The 25,797-nt window shown below is 34.1% G+C and overlaps 1 protein-coding gene across 4 annotated transcripts in view; it reads right to left on the bottom strand.

Moving 5' to 3' along the window:
- The window catches only part of GRIK2 (glutamate ionotropic receptor kainate type subunit 2), a 933,693-nt gene that overhangs the window by 189,680 nt on the left and 718,216 nt on the right, over positions 1 to 25,797 (bottom strand). For all 4 annotated transcript variants that reach the window (XM_072965660.1, XM_072965661.1, XM_072965662.1 and 1 more), the window contains one exon: positions 18,495 to 18,608. In XM_072965660.1, coding sequence (XP_072821761.1) covers positions 18,495 to 18,608 — 114 coding nt within the window. The remainder of the gene's footprint in view (positions 1 to 18,494; positions 18,609 to 25,797) is intronic.

Below are 25,797 nucleotides of genomic sequence, written 5' to 3'. Positions count from 1 at the left end.
GCATGTAAAATATCTCCTACTATTACAATAATAAGGCTAATAACGAATTTGTTTACTTATTCAAAATGTACTAAGCTCTTATTATCGATACCAGTACTCTTTTAGACTCCTGGTATGCAACAATGAAAAACAAAACACTATCTAAAATTCCCAGCCCTTATGGAGCTCCCAATTTAGTGACGAATTTAAGATTTTCTCTATTTTCTGTAATCCTATATTATTTACATGGCTACTTTGCTTCATTAATCACCAGAGGGAGAGTAACACTAGAGAGTACATTTTTGAGAAACATGACTCTGTCTTGTTTTAGAGGATTCCAGTGAACATCAGGACCAATGTCACTGTGGTCCCCAAATCATTTCTCTGGGAAAACAGAAAGAGATCTTCAGTTAGCCCCGGTCTGGTTTTGAATTTACCCTTATAACCAGAAAACTTTTAAAATTAGTTTGTGGAAAATAGCAGAAACTCCAGTTGTTTATGAGTAAAAATATCAACTATTAAATATTTATATTTTGTGAATTAATGTTTATATTGTTAATGGCCCTTAATTTTTCCTTAACGAAGATAGGGTTGATAAAAAACACCTTTTTTAAAAAAAGTATTTCTACAGGCCAAATGAAAAAGACACATGTTTACAATAATAACATTATATTAAAGTAAAGTTATGGAGATTAAAACTTGAAACTGAGCAGTTAATATTTTCCCAAGAATCAAATATTTCTTTCTATTTTCTGAGCCTCATGCACATACTCTTTGTATCCTACCATTGCTCTCATACTGAAAGCATTAAATAATAAGTAATAACAGAGCAACTTAGTTTTCAGAGGGTAGAGATCAGGTAGGTGCTACAAAGTTGATTAGAAATAGAAGGCTAATGAATGGGCAGTATGAAGTTCAGGGGCAATGATGCTGCTGATGTTGGCTCTTGAGAGAGGTGAGTCAACTCCTTAAAACTATAGACATTCTACCTTTGAACACAAGAAGAGAAAAAAAAAGATCTCAACATCTTTCCCTGGGAAGCTCAGGAAAAGGCAAAGTGAAGAATCATGCTTTCAAAAGGGAGAATAAAGATGAAAAGACGTTATCATAGACAGCGACACCAAGAAGATAGATATTTCTGTAACAAATAAGTTATCAACTTAACTATCTGACCATAGTTTATCCCACTGCTCTAATAAGCAACACTCCTACACAGATTAAGAACACACAGTGCATGATGTGAACTTGAAAATAAAGAGCTTATGATATCAGTAAGAATGTTTTCTCAATGCTAACACATGTTTTCAGTTGACATGTTTTGGCTTTAATTTGCCAACATCATTTTTGTTTGGAATAGTCTCCTATAAGTAAAAGCAGCAATTCCAAAGATGATCAGTGAATTATAATGCTTTTCCAAGAGAGCACACTGTAAGTTTTATATGATGTTTAACAAATGCATGTAGATACCTACAATTAATAACCTCATGTTAAAATGGAAATGTAAAATCTATTGTTCATCCATCCAATCATCCACCAATGTATTCATTCATGCATTCATTAATCAAATATTTTAGTTCAAATTTTGTATACAAATTTCTAGAACAGAGTTCTGCAAAATATCTCTTAAAAACCAAACAATAATTTTTTTGGTTTTGTGGGCAATACATTTGCAACCACTCAACTTTGCCGTTGTAGAGTAAAAGTGACCACAGAAACAAAGAACAAGTTGGCAAAAACTGTCAGAGTTTTTAGAAATCTATTTTTTAGCAACTCTGGAATCTAATAAAAACTCACAACAACCAGGAGGATGCTTTGTGAAGAGAAAAACTACAGAATTTTGGTAGGAGAGCTCTGTGGCATATCAATTTACCAAGTTACTACTACTGTCCACTCGCCAGTTCTGCAGCAGCCTTGGAGATGGCAGCCTGCATTCCTGATGCAGATTTTGGGTACTGTAGGGAACTTGATGAGCCTATTCTCAAAGAAAATGGTCCTATGTCTTTACCTCTGTGATGGTTCCTTGAAGAATTAGCTCAAGGGCTAGAGAAAACAGCAAGGACAAGAAATAAACCAAAATGCCTGGCATAGAAGGAAACGAAGAGGCTCAGGAAAGAGATACTTGGGACAATAAGGGTTGCGAGAAGTCCTAGCACATTCAAGGAAATCTAGAAAGCCACATACATGCCTATGGTAGGACGTATGTTCAGAAACGACCTGAGGAGACTCGAAGCATTTACTCTGGCTGGACTTCAGGCTCTGTGTAAGCAGAAAGGAAAGAAGGGTAGAACTATAAACTGCCAGACTAAACAGTGAGAGAGTGTCTCAATATAAAAACTACAAAGATGGAGAAAGGTTTTGATTGTTGTTAATTTGTTCCAGGAATTTAAGGAAATCGCAGTAAAGTCATGAGAGGACCTCTCACCTCAAAATCACACACTCCAGTGGCCACACACAACAAAGAATATAGAGCTCACTGACTTATTTCAGCAAGGTCACTAAGCAAACAACAACAACAGCAATAACAGTTACAGCAAATCCTAGGGAGTGAGGGGTCGACTCTAACCTCCAGGGCTGCTAAATTGTAACATTCAAAATGTCCATAGAAACACGAAGGGACTTTTAAAATTATAATACTGATGCCTGTGCTCTACCCCCAGAGATTCTGATGTAATTTATCTAGGGTGCTACCCTGGCATCATTACTTTCACAAAACTTTCCAGGTGATTGTAATGTGTAGCTGGGCCAGCTTAATGTGCGTGTGACCTGTGTAGTTGCACAGGACCCAGAACACTGAAGAGTTCTGTACTAGGTCTAATACTCTGTTGGTGCCCTTTTGAAATTCTAAATAATTTTTTCAAATTTTTAAAATTCAAGTATTGTCAGTTACAATGTGTAAATTTCTAGTGTACAACATAATGTTTCAGTTATATGTATATATACATATATTCGATTTCATATTCTTTTTCATTATTAGTTACTATAAGATATTGAATAAAGTTCCCTGTGTTATAAAGAATAAACTTGGTTTTTACTTATTTTTATTCTTAATAAGCTTTTAATAAGAGATCCTCCTTTGTATTTTGCACTGGGAATAGAAATCATGTAGCTGGTCCTGTATGCAGTCAGCAATGAAAACACTGACCTAAACAAAGAAGTGGTCTAGATGGAAATATTTCAGAGAGAGAAAACTATTCATGTGGATGCTCAAAAGAATAAATAGCTCTGTATGTTTTAAGTGAAAAGACAGTGTGGAATAGGAAAGATAGGGGAAGATAATATCATGGGGACCTAAGTTAGGAAGCAAACTGTATTCCTATAAAATTCGGAAAAACTATCTAAATGTAATCACTGTTGATCATCAGTGCTTGAATTCATATCCTGCTTAGAATGGCATTTTCTTTCCTAAGATTATTTTTAAGCATCTGCCTAAAACCAATTTTGATGCAGGAAATGAGGTTGAGGATTTTTTTCTTTAATATTCTCCCTGTGGGTAATTTCTTACTACTTAAGATATTGGATGAATCTGAATGCATGTTTGGGACAGAGATTAAACCAAACCAAGAGAATGAAGATATAAACTGTTGGAGAATGGAGTTTTCAATCATCAGGATTCTGTTTCTTATAATTTAGTGCAACAATTAAAGTTCAGAGGCTCTTTGGTCTTAGAAAGGAGCACCCAACATTAGTCATCCACTAGCTCTACTTAAGTTTCTCTAAAAAGGGCTGAAATATGTTAGAAAAATGGATTAGAATAAAAAATTGTTACTAACTGGTTTTTTAACCTCATTCCACCCAAAAGTTGATCAAATACTGACAATCTCTCCATTGTTTCTGAATATGCATGTAAAATATGTACAGTGATGATTATTCACCCATGATCAGTAGTGGTTACCAGCATGTATATGATGAAAGTTCCTTTTTAGATAATGAACGACAAGTTTGACTTTCAGCTGCTGCCCTTTGTAACCAATAAAATCAACAAATATTTATTGAATGCCCATCACTTAAAAGAAAATAACCTGCTTTAGGACAAAGGTGCTTCTCCTAAGTACCTTTTAATCTAGTTGAAAATACAGAACTTGCACATAAGAATGTAAACTAATAATACGAGTTTTCATGTAAGTGCCTAAGAAAGAAACTGTAAAGATAAAAGCACCATTAGGTGCCAGCTAAAGTAAAAATGTCCCAAGGAGGTCAGATAAGTCATCCTAGAGAAACGGGCATCGTAAAATGGATTGTAGAATGAGTATAAATTAGATAAATGGGGAGAAGTAAGAGTCGTTCAGGAAAGAGAAATGAAGTAGCACATGGCCTGAAGAAGAGGAATGATGGTGTCTAAGGGGAAGATGTTCATAGACACGCTAGAAAGTCTTAGGGGAAAATAGTACATGTAAGCACCATTCATTACCTTTTAATTCTTCAATTATTTTGTACCTATTAAAAATGATCACTTACTGACAATTTTGTGCCAGGAACTATGCTATGTATTTTCCAAATTCCTATCTCTAATACAAACTTTAAGTCACACATTATTTATTATCCTCATTATAAAGTTACAGTAACTTGTCCAAGATAAGTCATCTGCTAAGTGACAGACTCTAGATTTTCTGGCTTCCATTTGTCCCTTCAGCCTACAGAAAAGCCCTTTCTCAGCTAGGTATTAAATTCAGTTACCAAATGTCAGCTAGTTGCAGAAACTGTCTACTCCTCTGTGGATGGTTGGTGGGGTAAGCAGTTCATGGATTTGCATATGTAAGTAAATTTCATCATAAATATTAATCAGTGCTTCAAAGTTGTTGATTTCACCTTAATATAGTGTTTTGGTCCATAGCATATTCTGGAAAATTATCCCAAAATTTTATTTTTAAGAAAACACTCTGCAATTAAAAATCTTTGGAAATTCTATATAATTGTATTTCTTTGAGATACCCACAATACACATGAACTTACTAAAGACTTAGTGATAAAGAAGCATAGTGAATTTGGCTTAAACCAATATTTTCTAAAAGCCATTAAACCACAGAATAGTTGTTAGTTGTGCCTGTATCACATACCTATCAGAATCATGGAGCACACTCCGACATTCTGATGAACCAAATAGTAAACACGGAATGCTATTGCTACCGAGGGTAGAAAGTGCATGCTGTATTGTAAAAGTAGGGTTTTGTTTGTAAGGTCAGAAAGGATCATCTTTGCCAAACAATTGCAAATTTAAAAATTCAAATGAGGAAATATAAATTTAGGTTTTTTTTTTTTAGAAACACAAAACTGACAAACATAAAAAAAATTATGGCCTTTGGCTCTAATTACATTTGAATGCAGTATAAAATATTCTTCTTAAATGAAGTGATAAAAAAATGTGTTTGTTTGACCAATATGGGTTTGCTCAAAGTGATGAAAAATTTCATGAATTATTTCTTTTAATTAATTACTACATAGAACTAAAGCTAAGAGAGCTCAGAACATAAATTTATTGAATTCTGGTTAATAGTACTCATTTTTATTTAGGTGTCTAATTAATGACATAAATTAATGGCATAAATGCCTTATGAAGAGTGGACCTAATAAAATAGTGACTGTAAATGGATAAGAACCTGGGGTATTATCTATTATTCTGGATTTCTAGGCAAAAAACAGTCACTTTAGCGATGCCAGTAAAACTAAATACATATGTGTTTTCTGCCATAGAAAGAAGTCTGTACCTTTCTTTTTTGAGTCACTGTGGTCAGGTTAATTGGAGTCAGGATACAGTCTGTCATTAGGAGTACCATTTAAATCTCAAATAAAGAGAAGCAATTAGGAATCAATATCAAGTAATCAAGTTGTGGTTGAAAACATAGGAATCAGGACCTGAGAATCAGATATTGATCAGAAAGGAAAGTTACGTTGGAAGTACCTGACATAATTAAGGACATACTGGTCTTGAAAGTCTCATGATTGTCATCTGTCAACCACAAATTCCTAAAATGGGTAAGGGACCCTTGAGCCTAACTCGAAAGACTGTCTTTTTTTTTAACCCTAGACTCTTTATATTCTCGGGAAGCCCTGAACTTATTATTACTTTTCAAGCCAAACAGAATACAGGAGGTTTTATGATAAAGTCAACAGAAGTATCAGGAAAGGAGAGAAATGTTCAGTGGTATAGATTCACTGAAAACATATATGTGCTAACTAAGCAACATCGCTACTATTCATAATGCCAGCCACTGTCTGTTTTGAGAACTCCAAACGTTATCTCCAGTCCAGACCATTCTCTTCACTTTTGGAACTACATGTCCAACTGCCAACCAGACAAATATCCCATAGAAGAATTAAATGCAATATGTTCAAAATAAAGTTCAACCTATATTACCCCAATTTGCTTTTTCACATCAATTCTGTTTCCAGCCACACTGGCCAGAAAAATAAGTCTCCCTAAACTCTGACCTCCTCTGAAACTCCAATTTGCAAACTGTTACTATGTATCCCACATTCTCTACCCTATATATCTTGGAAATTTGACTTCCTTCCCCCTAACCCTTTGGTTATCCACTTTTATTTTTGCAATATTCTCTTGGCTGGTCTCGCCAAATCTTAGCTCGTGAACTATGTACAATTCTGTCTCCAGTACTAAGAAGGATTCTTATAAAAAACTCAATTTGATTATATTGTTCATGTACTTAAAATCCTTCAAAATTGCCCCATTATGAATAGCATACTGTCAAAATTCCTTCGGGAGACCTACAAAGGCCTTCTAGTCTGCTGCTGCCTGCCTGCTCACCCTCACCCACTGCTTCTCTCCCACATGGTCTGTGCTCCAACTGTAGTGGATTACTTAGTTATTCACATCCTCTAAACTCTTTCACATGCTGGTGCCTTCAAAAATACTTTCCTCACAGTCTGAAATATCTTGTCTTCCTTCTTCACGTAATCGATTCCTACTCTTAAAGCAAATAAAGCTCAAGATTTTGTGGAAAGCAGGTACCGGATCCTCTCTTCTAATTCCTGGAAAATTGTGAACTATTGAGGCTCTGGGCAAATATAAACAGTAAACCCCCAACAGTAAAAAGAAAGAGTAACAAAGTCTTGCTAAGAGTTGTGGGCATGGAATTAACAGATATGTACAGAAAATCGTGTGTGGAGGATAATTGGCAGGTTGTAGGCAAGGTGTAAAAACACTGGGGCAAGTATATGAACATGTCATCAAGAAGGGGCTTTATTCTACTTAAGAGATAAAGCAGGTTCTTGGTGGCTCTTAAGAAATAAGTTGTATAAGCAGAGTGAAAAGAGAAGACTGACTGTTGGTGATGAATTCTGTTTAAAAAAGAATGGACTCTTGGAATAGAAAACTGTAGATCCAAAATTCAGTCTATTTTCTTGTTGAGATGTAGGTGGCACCACAGTCCCACCATTGTAATAGTATACTGATGTTGGCAGGGCAGGGCAGGGTGCTCAAGGTGGCTTACTCATTTGGCTGGAATTCATGACCTTTCCAAAAAAAAAAGAAGAAGAAAGAAAGAAAGAAAGAAAGAAAGAAAGAAAGAAAGAAAGAAAGAAAGAAAGAAAGAAAGAAAGAAAGAAAGGAAGAAAGAAAGAAAGGAAGGAAGGAAGGAAGGAAGGAAGGAAGGAAGGAAGGAAGAAAGAAAGATTCTTTAAAATATATAGTTATAAGGCAATCAATGAAGAAACTTATCTATCATTTTCAAAGATTTGACGCTAAATATGAGGCTACAGGAAACCAAGAAGACTTGGTCTCTCAAAGGCAGCTGAAAAAATACTTTGTTCTTCTCCCCATCAAAAGTTCTTGCTCAGAGGTCCATATTCTGTACCAACGAGAAAACTAGATAGATTCTCCAACACATTTCTGGGAAAATACCCACACTCCTTTGCCCTGACCTTCACAGAAAACTGAAGAAGGAATTAAGTCCAAGTGACTCTGGATTCACCATGCTAAAATCTAGAGGACTAAATTAAAGTTTGCATCAGTCAAAAGTAAGTTATCAAGCCTGCTTTCTCCTTCTCGATTGAGAGCAGTAGCAGTCAGGACAATGTCACCCAGACTGTGAGCTGTGGGATTCCTTTCAGAAATTACACAACAGAGAGAACAGATATACAGACTTAAGTATTTATTAGACCTTCCAGATGGAAAGTAACATTCCTTCCAGAATAGTGTGGGCTTTAATTTCAAAGCCTGGTGTGGTTTGAGAGATGAAGGTTCTGCGTAACCCTGAAGCATTCTGCCATTAAGCTTTACTCCATATTTTTTATTTTAAAACTATCTTCTAAGCACATTTCAGAGAAAAATTCAGCCATATATAAAATCATCGTTAAATAATTTAAAACAAAATGATTAAATGGAACACTTAAATAGTAAGAAGCTAGAAGACAGATAACCAACAACAGAAGAGAAGCAGGAGGGAAATAAAAAGGAAATAGAAGAAAAATAAGTAACATAGAAAATAAGAAAGAAGAAAATGGCTGAAGTATAAACATTTCTTTTAGTAAAAGTAACATGACTTTTAGTAAAATTTAATTAACCAAATTTTAAAAGAAGAAAAAATAAAGAACAGAATTTTACATGACAAAGGGACTCAGTAGACCTAGATTATAAAATATACATGATGACCATATATGAAAATCTATGTTCATAAATTTGAATACCTTGATACATATCAATGAACAATATAAAACTGATTCAAAAATAAGTAATAAAATGAATAGGTCAGGAACTGAAAATGACATTGTATCAGTTATTAAATAAATCATTCCAGAAAAAATTTAAATGCCATGGAGTTCTTATACTATGACTGTTTACACTGTTTTTGTGTTGTTTTTTCCCTGAATCTTCCTTAAGAATTTTACTGGAAAGTTAAGAAGCAGCATATTATTTAATGTTAATGAGTCTAACTCCCATTATGGACATCTAGTGAATACTTTGCAGATTTGCAGACAATTCTAAATGTTAGCACTGTAAAACCAATCCTAGAATTAATAATAATAATAAAAGGGTATCAGTACTGGAATAGAAGATTAAAGACGAAACATAGAGTGCAAGTTTAAACAGAAAACTAGGCTCTTAGTGAAGGAGAATGTAATGTTTTGTTCCTTCAGCTTCTGTTTTTCTTTAAATCTGATTTGGGAACATGATAAGTAGCTTTTCTAAAGGGTCTTCTGCTTGGCAGCTGGCATAAGGGCACCAGGCCATCTGCCAAGTGAGGAGCCAAGCCAGGGCTAAACACCTCCGAGCAGAAGGAGCCGATATTCTCATGTCCTATCTATTAAACAGTTTGCATTTTTTTCCCTCTAAAAATGGCTGGTTGTTCCTATGTCTATCCTAAATCGCTTCAAAAATATATGCTATTTTTGATTATTTAAGAAAATTTCATGGAGATATTTATTACGATGGAGAGAAAAAAATAGAGATTTTTAGAATTAGCCAACTTTTGGTTAATGAGTATGAAAGAAATTGTGAGTCTCAGAATTGGAAGATGATTTAAAAAGAAAAGAAATTTGTATTTATCAATATTATGAAAAATATATATATTTTAGAGCTATTTAGTTAATCATGCTTTATAAATTCTTTCAAAACAAATTCAGAATTTATTGCTACATTATACATAAATAATTCACTTTAAGGTGTGTGTTGGCATTAATTTAAAATGCTGTTTTTAACCTGATGAAATTTAACAAGTATCATTAACAATTTCAAAGTTATTAACTACTTGGTTTTATAATTTCTTATATTATCCAGGGCCTGTAGACAACTTCACTGCTTTTAACAAATACCATTACTGGTCTAAACTAATTTTAATCATTCTACATAAGCTTGTTATGTTTTTCTTAGCTAAATTAAGGAAATGTCATAAATGTCTGTAGTAAACTCTGATCTTAGAAATGGAAAAGGATCATATGTTTAAGGGAATTAGTTAACAATAAGCTTAACTACTACTATTTCATTACATTTAAATGATTCAGATTACCCTAAAAGCAGTTGGAAAAATACACAGAAACGTAACTGGACAAGCCAAAAAAAAAGTTCCAATTTATTTGGCAAGAAATGGCCAACAAGAACAATAAGTAACCGATAAGTATAAGTAATCATAACACAGTTGAATGTTATTACTCCATTAACAGGGCAGCATTATTCATTTCTTTTTTCAGCCTTGGCCATTCCAATTGTTGTGCTTTTACTGATACAGTGCTGAGAAAGATCTTTCCGTTGTCTGATTCCTGGTCTTTAAATTTCCTTCTATTCACCATGGCTCTTAGAGTCTGAACTCTGCCATCTCTAATTAACATTCATGTCAGTGGCCTAGGGTGCACTACATGCTGTCACAACTGGAAATGAGAATACCAGGAGGGAAAGGTGAAAAACCTAGCAGCTACCATCAGAACAACTTAATGTTTTCAAGACGAGGCAACACTAAGGATGACTGGTTTGTTAGGATCAAAAAGTACTGATGAGGGTCTCCATATGAGCTCATATATTGTCCTCTTGCCTGGAAAAGAAACCCCATTTTGAGATCTCAAGGCATTAAAAGGTCACTTTCACATTAACTTTCTGGATAGAAATAACTATCATAATCTGGGGCTTATGTTTTAAAGCAACAACAAAATAGTGCAGCTAGCATGGAGACCATGCCTACTGACCTAGAGTATTTTACCTTAATAATTTTTAATAAATTATATTTATTATTTGCCTTTTGCTGTTTTTTTTTAATTCAAGGGCATTCTGAGGCAATGTACAAAATTTTTTTCTCTTATCTTCTGTTTTGCAAGTCTAGTAAACAAAGGTATCCTTTTGAATGCCTAATTCACATACACACACATAATACACACATGCACAAATCCCTTTAGGACACCACTGCAAGCACAATCATCACATTTTAGCTGCTGCAAACTCTGTTTACCTCCTTTCAAAAGAATAACTTCAGAGCATATACATAATATATTAAAAAAACTAAGTTTTTATTGGCCATACTTATCATCCTAAGAAGAGTTTTTGTTTTGCTCTCTATCTATAGAAAATCTACCGGGATCTGGGAAGAGGAGAAGAACATCCTTCTCCCTGAAATGCAGTATTTTAATCACCTGGAATTGCAGTGAATCCTACAGAAATAATGATGTGTAATAGGTTGAAATTAGCTTTCAAGCAAAAAGGGCTAGAGGTCTGGTAGGTGTGCTGCTCACTGACATTGCAGGAAAAATACTTGCTGATGTCAGAGCAGTAAGGGTTTGGAGGAAGGTGCGGCTTAGTGATTATCATTCATATTTTTGCAAAACCTGGTATGCTATTTCATTACTTCACTTGACTGAATTATCAGTTTAGATTGGAGAGCTTGGTTGTTACTGTCTTTCTACTGTTATTTCTATTTTGGCCATTAAATATTTCACTAGCTTAATACATAAGTGTAAGAGGAAAGAGGGGGGAAAAAAAGCTGAAGCTCAAATCAATCAAATGTGCTGTTTCACTTCTCTTCCAGTAAAAGGTTTGATGGGAAAGGAGACTGCACCTATTAGCTAATCTCCAAACTGCATTTCATTTCTGAATCTAATTTATTATCCCCCTACATGAGTAATCAAGATTTGAATACACAAAGTTATTGCCAACATCTCCATTCAGATATGACTAAATGGAGCTCATTACCTTCCTTCCCAACATCCTTATCATGTTCTGTGGCAATGCTAATATCCCGCCTCCCAGGCTTTTAACCTTGAAGTCCTCATCCATCTCTTTCAATTGTTTTTGCGCCACATGTTATCCATTCCCAAGAACTCTTGTACCTGATTTTTCAGTATTGTCATCTCCTTCCTCTTGCTCATGGGTACTGTGTTTCTCAAATCAGACTCTATAAATCCCTCATTCAGTAGTGCCCATGAACAAACCATCTCTCATTTGTTCAAAGTGTTCCTTGGTGCACTTCTTTGTTAAACTCCCTTAGAATAATCTATCCTTTCCTATTTTTTGGTATCTGAATTGTGACTATGGAATTTAAAGAGGTTGGGGTAAGTACTCTGGCTTGAATGAGTAGAAAAGTACTGGAACCATAAACAGAGTTTGGAAATACAGGAAGAACAGATATGGTAACGACTGAATTGAAGGAGATCTGAATCGTGTTGAGTCTGATCCTCAACACACAGGTAGACATACGTCCCATAAGTAGTTGCAAATTTACATCTAAGTCTCAGATCGGGGCGTAAGTGAAATATAGATTGTGTAATTTTACAGGGTACCATTGTGAGTGCATCTTTAAAAATGAGAAAGCTAAAGCGAAATTATTTCATTTCCATGTAGTCTACTGTGGTTAAGTTGAACCCAAAATTCAGATTTCCCCAGTCATTCTTCTGTCTAAGCAATAGACTTAATCTATTGCTCCTAATAAAATAATATTCAAGAAAATTATGGTATTGACAACAATGTTGGCAATGAAAAAGAATATAACAACAAAATGAAAATATTTAAGGATCTTTATTATGATAGCATTTAAAAATAAGATTTCATAAAGAAAGATTAAGGAAGTGTGTGTGTGTGTGTGTGTGATTATGTGATAAAAAATGAAGTTCTGGTCACTTATAAAGCTCTAAAAATTGAGACCCTAGTGTTTTAAAAATTATGTCTAATTTTACATTAAAACACACAGTTTCTTTCTCTATGACACCACCACCAAAAGTTTCATGTTGATCTGACTGATATGGAGGTCTAAGAGAATATAAGAAGTTATTTGAAATAAAATACATCAAGCTATTAGAGCAACAATGAAAGGGAGAAATGCAGTGTAAGCACCATCTCCGTCAAAGAAAAAATGCAGCCAGAAAAGGTCTGGTTTCCTTTGAGTAAGCTGGTTGCAGGAATGGGGTATAAGCCTGAGTCTGAATGAGGCACTCAGCTCACATTAACATTTAAGTAATACTTATACATGTATGTCTGTACATACGATATCTTCCTTACATTATTTTGGTCTTACTATCTCCCGAATACATGATAAAAACTGCTTAGAAGTGGTCTAGAGATTGATAAGAATGAAAACCATTTTTTCTTTGTGAAGCTGCACTGTCTGGGTTTCCAAGCTTGAATGCTAGTGACTCGCTAAGAACTACGTGCTTGACAGTCCTTCTGTGACAACAGAAAGCGAAGAATCAGAGGAAAAACCTATTGCAGGGACAGACTCGAAGTCCTAGAAATCTGCTTTTGTTGATATTATGGAAGAAGCTGCAGAATCGTTTAGGGGATGATTCGGTTACTTCTCTCTTTTGTACTGTGATTCCTTCCATTGTCCTTGGGAGTTCGCTCCCAGATAAGCCTCCTGTGTCTGTGGGCTGCAGCAATAAAGCTTAACGGGCCTAAGCAAGTCAACGCAGTACTGAAACACACAACCTTCCAGGAAGTGCTAAGAAAATAAAAAATAAGACTAAGTTGCAGATGCAAGCACGTTTGTTAAATTCATTGAGCAAATGGGTAGAAAGACCCTCCTTAAGAATATGTGATTTTTCTGAAACAGTAATCAAATTCATAGTCATTTGCAAGCTAAAGTGCGACTAGTCATCAAGGGAAAGAACATGTACTATGGCATTTGGTGCTAGTAATCTTTTCATGGACAAAAATCAATTATTTTACAGGAGCAGCACAGTGGGAAGCACACAACATATTTAGACAAGCCTGAAAAAATTACTGAAAGACAAGAACACAGAGGGAAAAGAGGCATTTCCTATATGAACTTAAATAAGCATTCAGCCACCTGATACTGCCTCTGGCTAGTGTATCGATAGTGTAAAAACAAGAGGGTGAGGGTAATAAGCTGAAAACAGAGCACATTTTATTCTTTAAAAGCTTTCTACCTCTCATTCAGAATTAGTATTTTTATTGCTATTTTTGGTGATCAGGAATTTATACTTTAACAATTGCTGTGCAATAAATGAAATCATCATAGATGAAAACATGATTCTAAGGTTGAAATTTTTAATGCTGCTAATAATGAAAAACACAAGAAGCAAGGAAATTTAAACAACCATTGAATTTGAAATTCAAAGACCAGAAAGGTAATACGAGGACTATTAAAGAGAGTACATGAGTAGACATGAGGTTTAGGTCTAGACCTGCAGGTGAAGTTATGTAATTTCCAAATTATATGATACCATTTAATTCAAAACTATAAATAAATAAATAAATATTTTGAAAAGTGTTTAGAGCTTTCTAAAATGAATTCATTACATGATAAAACTCTATACTACATCCATGCAGTGTGTTGGGTATAGGTTGTGTTGTTGAAGAGAAACAAAAGACATTGGTAAACAAGATGCTTAGTCTCAATTCTAAAGAGAAAAGGTGAGATAAGCCCCAATACTATTGTGATTGCCCAGAAAATTCTGAGATTATGGTTTAAGGAAGTGGAAAGAAAACTGAGTGTTCAATTAGGAGAGGAGACAAAAAGAGGCCCAAGACATCCAAGCAAGAGTGGCCTGTACCTTGGCGTCTGAGGGAGTGTCCCGATCTTTGAGGACACACCTGTAATGGCATCATGGTGCTCTAGTACACATGGGATTTCTGAATGAGAAGCACTGCTTTAGGTGAGCAGTCCTCAATCATACACTATAGCTATTAGACTTTTCCACATCAGGCCTCTAGAGATTTCATTTTACAGTATTGGTTGCTCACATTGGCTACACAGATTGCCTGAAACCCCACTCCTCTACTTTCTCGCTCTGTGACGGTGAAGAAGTTACTTAGGCAATCTGAATACCAGCTTTCTCACCTGTAAAATAGTACTGATAATAGTATCTACCTCAAATGGCTATTGCGACAATTAAATAATTAAATCTTGAAACAATGTCCAGCACATAACCAGCATGCCAAAAATGTGTGCTATTGTTTTTTTGTAATGAGCCATAATCATATAATCACATTTCATGAAGCTGAGAAGCAGATAAAAGCACCAGCCTCAGTCACCACAGTCTTCTTTCAATTTTTCAAATTTTCCAAGATCTTTCCTGCTTTAGGTATATGCTGTTCTCTCTGCTGAGAATACTCCTTCCCCTGTTCTTTACCTTGATAACTTCTTCTCACACTTTGGGTCTCAGCTGTCTATTCTTTTCCAGGGAGGCCTGACCCAACTCATCCTTCCACTCCTGATCCCGGTATAGATCATTCTGTAAAAGTCATCATGCCATTTATTTTCTCTTATATCCTAATCACATGGTATGGGAGGTGTGTGTGTGTGTATAATTCTCCTTATGAATCCTTACCATTTTCTAAACTCCATAAGGGCAGAGATCATGTCTGTTTTGTCCATCAAACACAGTGGTTAGCATAAAGTGTGGTATGTCATCATCATTCAGTACATATTTTTTAAATAAAAAAAGAATGAATAAAAATAAAATAAATTACTAAAATTCAAGAGAAATGGAGCTGATTATGATAAGCACAGTGATAATGTCAAATTCTAGAATACCTCACTGTTTTTTTTAAGATACACAATAAGAATGTTAAAGAAGAATTATAAATGAACTTCTTTTTGTGGAGATATCATTATTCGCAACATAGCCAGAATCTTCTTTAAGATTTTCCAAGAGACAAATGGACAAAATAACCATAGCATAAATCAAATGATCATAACCTCCTTATAAAATATAAATTAAGTATCAGTAAATTACATCAAGCTGGCTTATATAAAGTAAATGATCTCTTCATTTTTCTCCTGATTGTTGATACACTATGATCAGAGTAGGCAGCAAAATAAGTTTTCAACTAAGTGATATAAAAACAAATAAAATGACTTTCTTTCTACCAAAACTCAGGATCTCTTAGAAACCAATACTGTGACATAGTCTAAAATGTAAATAACCTATTTAATAAAATGTAAGCTTAGAGTATGTTCCAGAGTTAATCTTACATCTTAGTTATAGAAAGTAATGATCTGAGGAATAGTTTTCAATCATCATTATAAATCAGAATTACCTGCAGAACTTTAAAAATGAAGATGTCCAATGTACAAAGCCTACAAATACTGTTTCAAAAGGTATGGAGTGTGTCTGGGGTAGTAATAATTTTTAAAAAGCCTTATGCCTGGTTCTGATATGAAGCTAAGATTAAATATCACTTGTTTATAAGTAGATATAAAATTATTTATTACTGAGAAAAATATCCTGATACTAATAAACAATCCTGAGTAAGAAAGCAAAATTGAGAAATTGTATGGGTAGTCTTAATCACTTACTTTGTTTGAACAAGACATTTGCAATAACTTGCACACTTGAAAAATATTTAAATATAGTCATTTGAAAATTGTTTACTCCCTCTAATTTTCCACTTAATTAAATGTCATTATTTAATTTAATTTGACAAATATATATTGAGAGCCTTCTATGCTCAAGGCACTTTTCTCTGACACTGAGAGATCTAAAAAGTGTAAAATTTGATTATTGGGTTTGTACAGATTAATGCCAAATAGAGACACAGATATACACAAAATTTCTAAAATTAAAAAAAAAACCAATGCATGGTAAGTGCCATGATAGAGTACTGTGATATGTAACATGTACATATCACCCCCTACAACATACACAATTTAATGGAAAGATCAAACAGTTTCACGGAAGGGGTGTCATTTGAGATGGCTCTGGAAGGATAAATAGAACTTTCACAGGGGCATGTAAAGAACTGAACAAAGATTCGGAGCCATGAAATAAGTGATGTATTTGAGTTTGGCTGGATCAAAGAGAATACAGAAAGGAGTATGGGGCCAGTTGTGGAAGTCCACAGACATTCTTTGCCCAGCATTCTTTACTCTGTGCGCACTGTAGAGGCACATACGGTGTAAAAACAGGAGACTTAGTCAGAGCCTCTTCCTCCAAAAAACTGTCAGTGATGTCTGGAGAAATACTGCACACGTGAAATAACTAAAGAATAGTATAATATTAATTCTAAATAATATAAACTACTGACAAGTTCTATACTATCTTAGAAACGGAGAGAAACATATTGCAACTAAGAGAACAGAGCTAACACAATCACAGTAACAGGCTAACTGGTCACTCCAGTTCAGCTTAAACACAGGACTCCTGAAAGGTAGTAATGGGAAATGAAGAGAGACAGGTGGGAGAAGACAAGGCTGTAGAAGGCTTTGAACATCAGGGCCAAAATTTGAGGGCCCTTTTAATGGTCAATATGGATTCATTAAAGACTTACAAGCAGAGAAACAGGAAAATGACAGAATTAGAGAGTGAAGTACACTGTGAAGGGGAAGGCTGTCAGCAGGAGGGAGAGTTACATGGTTACTGCAACCGTCCCAGCAGCGAGTGATGAGATGCAGGACATACTGGCAGAAAAAAGATGTATTAGTCTCCTGTGAGAACATTCCATCTGAGCACCAGGGCTGGTGGATCACTGGGTATAAGAGTTATCTTTGGAAAGAGAGGGAGACATAGATTAAGTTAAAAGGGAGCTGGGAAGTTTGGACATGATGGAGCAAGTATTCACTGATGTTCTTAGCAAGGAAGTGATTAAAAAACCTCATAAACTTCCATCAGTGTCATTTCATGATTACCAGCTTTGTTTCATTATCAAGAGTCTTTCGCCCAAGCTATTTTGTTTTGACATACCTAGAGATTGGATGCCCTTTGTTGTTACTAAAAGGACAAGATTATGAATTCCTCCCAACTTGATTTGCCAACATAAATCAAATTTAGAAATTATGTAAAGGCTAAAAGTGTGTGGTGGTTTGTTCTGGCCATTAATCTCACATTCCTACTGATGACCCGGGGAGACACAGGAACTAGCATTGACAAACTTATTCTGCAGGTAAAAAGTACCGACTAAAATCATATAAAAGCTCATTGCTTATCCTAAAATTAAAATTCCCATTTGCAAATGGCACGGTAGGCATAAGTGAACACTACTGTGTGATCTAATTGAAATATATAATTGCAAGAGGGGTAAAAATATCTAGCTTATCAGTATTAATTTAACTGTTGGTGGTGAAAATATTTCTAGCTTAAGAAAGCACTTGTCATTTGATTTCATTAGAGAGATTAGTAAAGTAAAAGTGATTCTCCATGATGAAAACAATTAAATTGAAAGCAAGGTTAAAATATAATTATAATAGAAAAAAAATTCTGAAAAATAAGTGATATGCCCTTGGAAATACATTTGCAGGAGATGAAAGCAGAAGAAGAGTTCACACACAGCTCCTCACATCCCTATATATATACAGCGGCAAATTTGTGCATTTTTCAAATCTTAACACTGACAATTCTTCAATAGTAACTAATTTTATAGAAACAGAAAGATTTCCAGTAATATATGAAGCTGTATTATTAATCAACATAAGCAGCCCAAACATTAATATAATTTACATCATTAAAGGCTAACAAAATAAAACTGTGACTAAATTAACATTGACTCATCAGTTATACAGTAATTGCTAACTAACTGTAAAATACATTACATTCCGTTTATTACTGTTCCAATTACAATGTCTTTTTCTATCTACTTCCATGCTTACCTGCATTTATCTAAAAAGAATGGAAAAACAAATACTTACCAAAATGGTGGTAACGATCAAAGAACGATTGGATAAGGAATCTGTGATGTTGGCTGGCTTTCCCTTTTGACTTTCTGTCATATTCAGACCACTGGCTGGATCCCAAGTTCCAATCTGTAAAATAGCATGTGTACTTTGTAAATTGTCCATCAGGCACCTGGGAGAGAGCACTGCAGAGAAAGTTAAGACTGCTAACACTTATTATTCACCTCTGCTGCACTATCTGCTGTTGTTTCAGTAAAGGCTGCTTGTTTTAAGCATGATTCACTGCTTTGTGGAGTGTGTCCAGTGAAGTGTGACATTAAAGAACAAAATGATCCATTGCACTTCTGCAGTCAGTGTGGGAGCTTAATTTTCCATTCAAACTTTCATTCACCAAGATAAACCACATTTGATGATACCTTAACAGCTGGCTAGAAACTCATTAACAGCACATATTTTTTACTGTAATGGATCTATTTTACCCTTTCATTACAAAGATAACATGCCATATTGTATGGACAAAGCTAAAAGACAGGGCAAAATCTGTGGATCCGGGATAAATTAATGGGTAAAGGCAGGCTTAAAAGAGGCATTGAATGGTATCTGCAAAACCCGTAGTAGGGCAAAATAATCCCCAAAATTACCTTTGGAGCTTTTGAAAATATACCTTTGAGTTTTAAAAATACTCCAAAGAAAGGATATTATTGCACAATCCCATCTGGATAACCCATTCCAGTACTTCTACTTGTATTCTATTTAATACATATTTTATTTAACTAATACCCTCTGATACATTAGGCCATATACTCTCTGCATTCAGAAATTTTATACTTACTAAACACAGTGAGCTTTTTTTTTTTAATATCCACTCTGAACTTTTTATTTGAGGAGTGGGTTCTGGGTGTTGCACCCAAGCCTATTCCAGGGCAGATTGTGGGAGTGGGGTGCAATTGAGGGGCATATAAGGAACATGGGCGGGATGAACAGGGTATTCCTGCCCCTCCTCTCCCCTCCTGGAGCAGCAGTTGTCAGTCTACAGTCTGTAGGATGACACAGACACACTCTCGACACACATATAAGCATAAGATGCCACTAAATACATAGTTTGGGAGGTTTACATACATGCACCTGCACCACTGCCTGTCATATAACAATGGTAACCACGAAAGAAAAGCAGAAGCAAAAAGGGATGCAGAATCAGCATTTCCTAGTCAGTATTACTTTTCCCACCCTCTTAAACCTGGGAGTCATCGATGTGAAATTTGTCATCCACATCCCTCGAGCCAATTATCCAACTTGTTTTCTTCAGATGAAAGGTAAGCTATCAATTATTGATTTATCTTTAAAATAAAATTTTGTACTTGCTGATCTTCCTCGACTTTCGGATGAACACATCATAAGCTGAAAATATTAAATTGAAAATCCATTTAGTACACTTAACCTACTAAACATCACAGCTCAGCCTGGTCTACCTTAAATGTGCTCAGAACACTTACATTAGCCTACAGTTGGGCAAAAATCATCTAACACAAAACCCATTTTATAATAAAGGCTTGAGTATCTCATGTAACTCTCATTGAATACTGTGCTAAAAGTAAACAGACTGGTGTGTGGGTACAGAATGGTAGTAAGTGTATCAGTTGTTCACTCTGGTGATGGAGTGGCTGACTGGGAGCTGCAGCTCTCTAGCTGTCAGCATCACAAGAAATTATCATACCACATCTCATTAACCCAAGAAAAGATCAAAATTCAAAATTCAAAATTCATACTGTATAGTATAGGGAACTATATTCAATATCTTGTAGTAACTTATGGTAAAAAAAGAATATGAAAATGAATATATGTATGTTCCTATATGACTGAAGTATTGTGCTGTACACCAGAAATTGACACAACATTGTAAACTGACTATACTTCAATAAAAATATTTTAAAAATGAATCAAATAAAATTTTAAAAGAAGTAAAAAAAAAATTCAAAGTAGGGTTTCTACTGAATGTATATTGCTTTTGCACCATCACCACTGTAAAGCTGGAAAATCATAAGTTAAGAACTGCCTATAAATTAAATTATTTTTAAAGTGACATTGATTTAGCAGATAATATTTACCCTGATCCACCTAAATATGCTAACAGGGGTTTCATCAGCATAAATCCAAATTAAATGTGATGATTCTTTTGTTTTCTTTATATTTCACCACATGTACTCTTCTTGATCTCTTTTTTCATTTGCATAGCTTTCATAGTATTTTTTTTAAGATAGCTATTTCCTTTTAATTGGAGAAACAGAAAAGTGGAAATGTTAATAATTTCTGTTCTTCATAAGAATAGATATGCCATTTTGATAGCTGAATATAAATGCAAACCCCAGTATACTTTTTCAAGAACACATTTAACAATACTAGGGATTCAATATAAATATTTTGAATAATATCTAAAAAAACCCTCATGCCATATTTTCTCATATTTTATTTTCCTCTTACTGTTAAAAACTATATATTCCTTTTGTTTGTGTACATAAAGAAAAAAATCAAATAAGGGAAAAATAAGGAAAAAAATCTTGATCCAGCATTCTTTGTAAAGTGAATTACCTACTGGTGTATTAAATGACTTTAGATTATGATGCCATGATGTCACAGAGATAGAGACTAATTATAATTTAGGATCCATAATGAAAGGCCTTCAGGAGCCAGACAGGTTACATCAATGTGTGACGTGAAAAGGTATGAACCAGCAGTAAGAATTTCCAGGCTATGGTGTGCAGTTTTTAAATCTCATAAAATCTCAAAGTGCAAGAGCAAGCATGGACCACAATCCTGTCCCTGCTCTGCTCATAGAGCCATGTGCTTTGGGCTGCATGTTCCCAGAGCCATGTGCTTTAGGCTGCATGTTCCCAGAGCTGCAGGTTTCCAGCAAGGCACCACCAGAGGTGGCAGAGGCCCTGCTGGGGACCTGGGCAGAGGACAGAAGGGATGTCAAATCCAGAATGCCTGCTGACCTGCTTAAAGTGTTTCCAATTCAAAATCATTAAAACGAAAACAAAAAAACAAAAAAACTCTGTTGGCTAAACAAGACATCTGCAGATTGTAGTTTGCAGTGACTTTCGCCTTTTTGCCCCAATCTATAATTAATATCTATTATACATTTGGCCCTCATTTTTTATTTCCTTTTTTTTCACTATTGGCTAAATCGTTTTTCAGACATATAATTCCACCAGCCAAAGCATTGGCAAATATCATTTGCTCACTGTCATCTGCCTAATGACACCCTCAAGCTTGACCAGTAAGTTTTTCAACTTTCTAACCCAATCACTAATGAAAAATATTGCTCCTTTCACTTACCATTATCCACCATGAATACTTGTATAGAAGACAATTTTGCTAAAGATTCACTCATCTAAACATATTTATCTAGCTTCATTCTCTGTCAGCTGCTTTCCTAGTACTATTTGGATGAAGGTGTTCTGGCTCATGAATGATAACCTATAATCACACATACTAGGTATCCCCTTTTATAAACCTCAGGTTCCTGAGCAGAATACTATAAAGTTTCAGAAATTTTAATTGCATAAAACTTTAAATTAAATAACATTTTGTACAATTCCTAGATTTTAAATTTCTTAGGACTGTATAATTCAAAAACATATATTGATTGAGAAAACTGTCACCAGTGGGGTTTTCTGTTTTGTTTTGTTTTAATCACAAGAGCCATAGACTAAGTCAAGACAATCTTTTTTTTCCTGTAATATATTTTCAGAACTGTGCTTTTTTCATTGTGTGATTTAATCAAGCCATTAAACTACTTTTTCAGCTAAGAAATGTAATAAAGATACCTAAGCACTCTTGACCTCAAAGAGATGTTTTAAGTAGAGTAAGTCTATATCCTGGTTTTCTTGGATATTTCAAGTTTTCATTATTTTCATGGTATAAATATTAATAGCAACCTTTTTAGAAATAAAAATGGTTTAGATAATCAATCACAAGGTCACTTTAATTATAAATATCAAATGAGATAAGTAATATGAAAGTACTTCAAAAACCACAAAGAACTATAGAAAATCATGCAATTATTCATTTTTATCTTTTATGTTTTGAATGGTTCTTAAAATAAACTTGATCTTCTTCATAAAAAGAATACATATTCATTGTTGTGAAATTATAAAACAAAAAACATAAAAGAGAACATCTATTTAAACTTTGGACATATGCACATACCATGTCAATCATAGCTAATGCTTTAGCGTACTTCCTTCAAGTCTTTTATCTTTACACGTGTGCTCCTTGCATAATTTCCATCACAGCCTTGTAGTTAATGGTCCAGACTCCAAAGAGGGTTTCAGACTACCTATATCACATTACATCTCCACCACTTACCATCAGGAGATCGGGGCACATTACTTCTCTGTGCCTCAACTTACTCATGTATAAATGAGGAAATAACATTATCCACCTCAGAGCTATTGTGAGGAATAAATGAAAAAGAAGTCGATGTAATGTGTTTATATAAGGGTACTACAATTTATTATATAAATTATTAAATATATGCTGTTTCTACACTATTGTGAGCATTTTCTTCTGGCATTAAAAATTAATCATGTTCTTAATTTTAATTATTATATGAAATGAACATCATGTAAACATATCACAATTTAACTCTTATTGTTATAAAGAAGGCTTTATACAGTAAACACAGTTATTACAAATATTTGCCTATATATTTTATTATTTTAAAAACAGACTTCTAGAATTGGAATTACTGAGCCCAAATTATGAGTTGTTAGGATTAGCAGTACATATTGCAACATAGCTTTCCAAAGCTATTGTGTCTGTTACCGTCCCTCTGACAGTTCAGGGTATAATACAATGGTCTTTCTAACAATTCATCTTTTACTTTCAATAGTTTGACTTAAATAATTGGATGATATAACAGTTTAAGACTACTGCCTTTATTTCTAGATAGTATATTTTATCACATAAGAATAACTTTTTATTCCAATGAATTTTTTTCACCTAACCAGTATCTACCATTAATCATGCTTACCTTGCTGCCATTATTTGTGTATTTGCATTTGCTAATAAATAATTATACTTACACTTTCAACATATTTCTCTTTTTATAGTTTTCTTTATTAGCAGCTCATCATAAATTTGTTTAATGATCTTTTTTCTCCCTGAATCTTATTTTTAGCCTTGCTCCTATCATATTATCTGGTCTTCACTATTTCTTCTTTACTTCTGGGTTTTTTGGTAGACAGTTTTTCCTGTAGCAATTTGTGAGATGAAGTTTTAAGTCTACTAAATGGTATTGTCAACTTTTGTTTAAACTTTTACAACCACATTATAAAATCAATATTGGATCATAAAGATTAAAATGTCATCTATTCTATGAAAATTCACTGCTTTGGTCCATTCTGCTACTACATACACTGAGTCACAGTTTTAGTTAATTTAATTTGGGGTTGTGGACACTATCTCTCCTTTCCATTTGCTTTGTAATATTACAAATCATCTCTCTTCCAAGGAAAACAAATGTACTTTTTCATTTAATCTTTAAAACAATTATTCAAATCCTTCTCCGCTTTTGATGTTTAGTAGGATTTCTAGCCACAGTCTCTTTCTTGCTGAGTGTTTGCTTTTCATTTATCATTGTTCTTCTACAAGACAATTTGTTTAGACAGGATAACTACGTGACATGCTTCTGTTTGTCTGAAGATCTGAAAATATTTTTGTCACGTTCCTGTATAAAGAAAACTAGACTAAATAAAGACATATTGTGTCAAAGCCTTTCTCCTTCAAGAGCTTTGTAAGTCTTATTCATGTTTTCTAATATTTAATGTTACTAAAAAAGACTGAGGGCAGCCTAATACTTGTTTCTTTGTTGGTAAGTGTATTTTTATTGAAAGCTTCCAGTATTCTCTATTTGGAAGTTTTAAATCTCAATCAGGAGAGACAGAGACAGAAAGACAGAGACAGATTCTATAATTCTTTTTTTGTTATATTTGCTAGAAATATAAGGCATTTCTCCATTTTCTGAAGGTAGATTTTATTGTATTTATAATTTTCCTGAACTATTCATGTGGTCACATTTTCTACAAATGTTATATTCTTTAAATAGAATACTTTTTCCGTTCACTACCTAACATATATATCTTGATCACTGATGGAAAAATTTGGAAAAGCAGTCTCCTCTTCTGCGTAGCAATGGACAGAACAAACTATGTGTGTATCCACATACATACACCCCATACATAAATATATTACATTTGAATTGTAATTATTTTTTTATCTCTCTCTAGTTTAAACTGAAATCCCCTGAGGGTAGAGACTGTCTTACTCATCCTTGTATCCCAAAGCCTTTGACTATGGAACATACCAGGGGCTTTCTATGTGAGGACTGAGAAATATATCAGTTGAATGCAGGAATAAATGTTATATTCTTTGTCTCAGAAATTCCATTATGTTTTGTTTTGAATTAAAATTATATTTCATTTTATTTACCTTGAACTCTTGTGTTCAACTCTAAGTGCCTTAAAGGAAGGATATCACCACTATGAAATTTATATAATAAATATCTAATGAATATTTATTGAATAAATGACTGAATAGAATAAGTGAGTAAATTATTACATAATAGATTTTCATGTTTTTTTTTAAGTTGTTAACTTTCCAAACTTATTCATTCATTCATTCACTCATTTGGCAAATGCTGAATGCATACTACATGTCCATTCTTTTATATTTACAGATTCTGTTTTCCATGTTTTGTTCCTCATGCTTTATTTATTTTTCTTTGTTTTTGACAGTATTCTCAGTGTAAACATCTTTTGTTTTGTACCTCGTATTACTCCTCTATGTCTGAATGTTTCTCTTTCCTCCCCCAAGCTATATAATTATCTACCTCATCTGTAATTAGCACTTCATAATTTCATCTAAACATACATGTTAGCATTGCTTCTTGTTAGTAGAATTAGTGGGACATGCTTTTTTATTCTCTGTGCAACTTTCAATAATAATTTGTTTGACAAGTATGCCAAAAACTTTCTCAGGTAGGAACAAAATACACATCCCCATCTAGGTATAAAATATTAGTTACATATGAAGTCAAGCTCATTTAAAGTTAAGAAATAATTTTTCCACTAAAAAACAGTTGGCACAATAGAACCTATCAAAATTTTATTTCCAAAGTCTTTTTGACTTTACTAACAATATAACTATAGATGTTGGGGAGTGAAAAAAAAAGCAATACAGCTGTTCATTATAAAACAATGTAAAAAGGAAAAGAATTTTCTGATTATATGTTGTTTTGACTTAATTATAGACAAAT

Source organism: Vicugna pacos, chromosome 8 (genome assembly GCF_048564905.1).
Source record: "Vicugna pacos chromosome 8, VicPac4, whole genome shotgun sequence".
NCBI classification, from domain to species: Eukaryota; Metazoa; Chordata; class Mammalia; order Artiodactyla; family Camelidae; genus Vicugna; species Vicugna pacos.
This window is presented reverse-complemented; position numbering and strand designations above follow the sequence as displayed.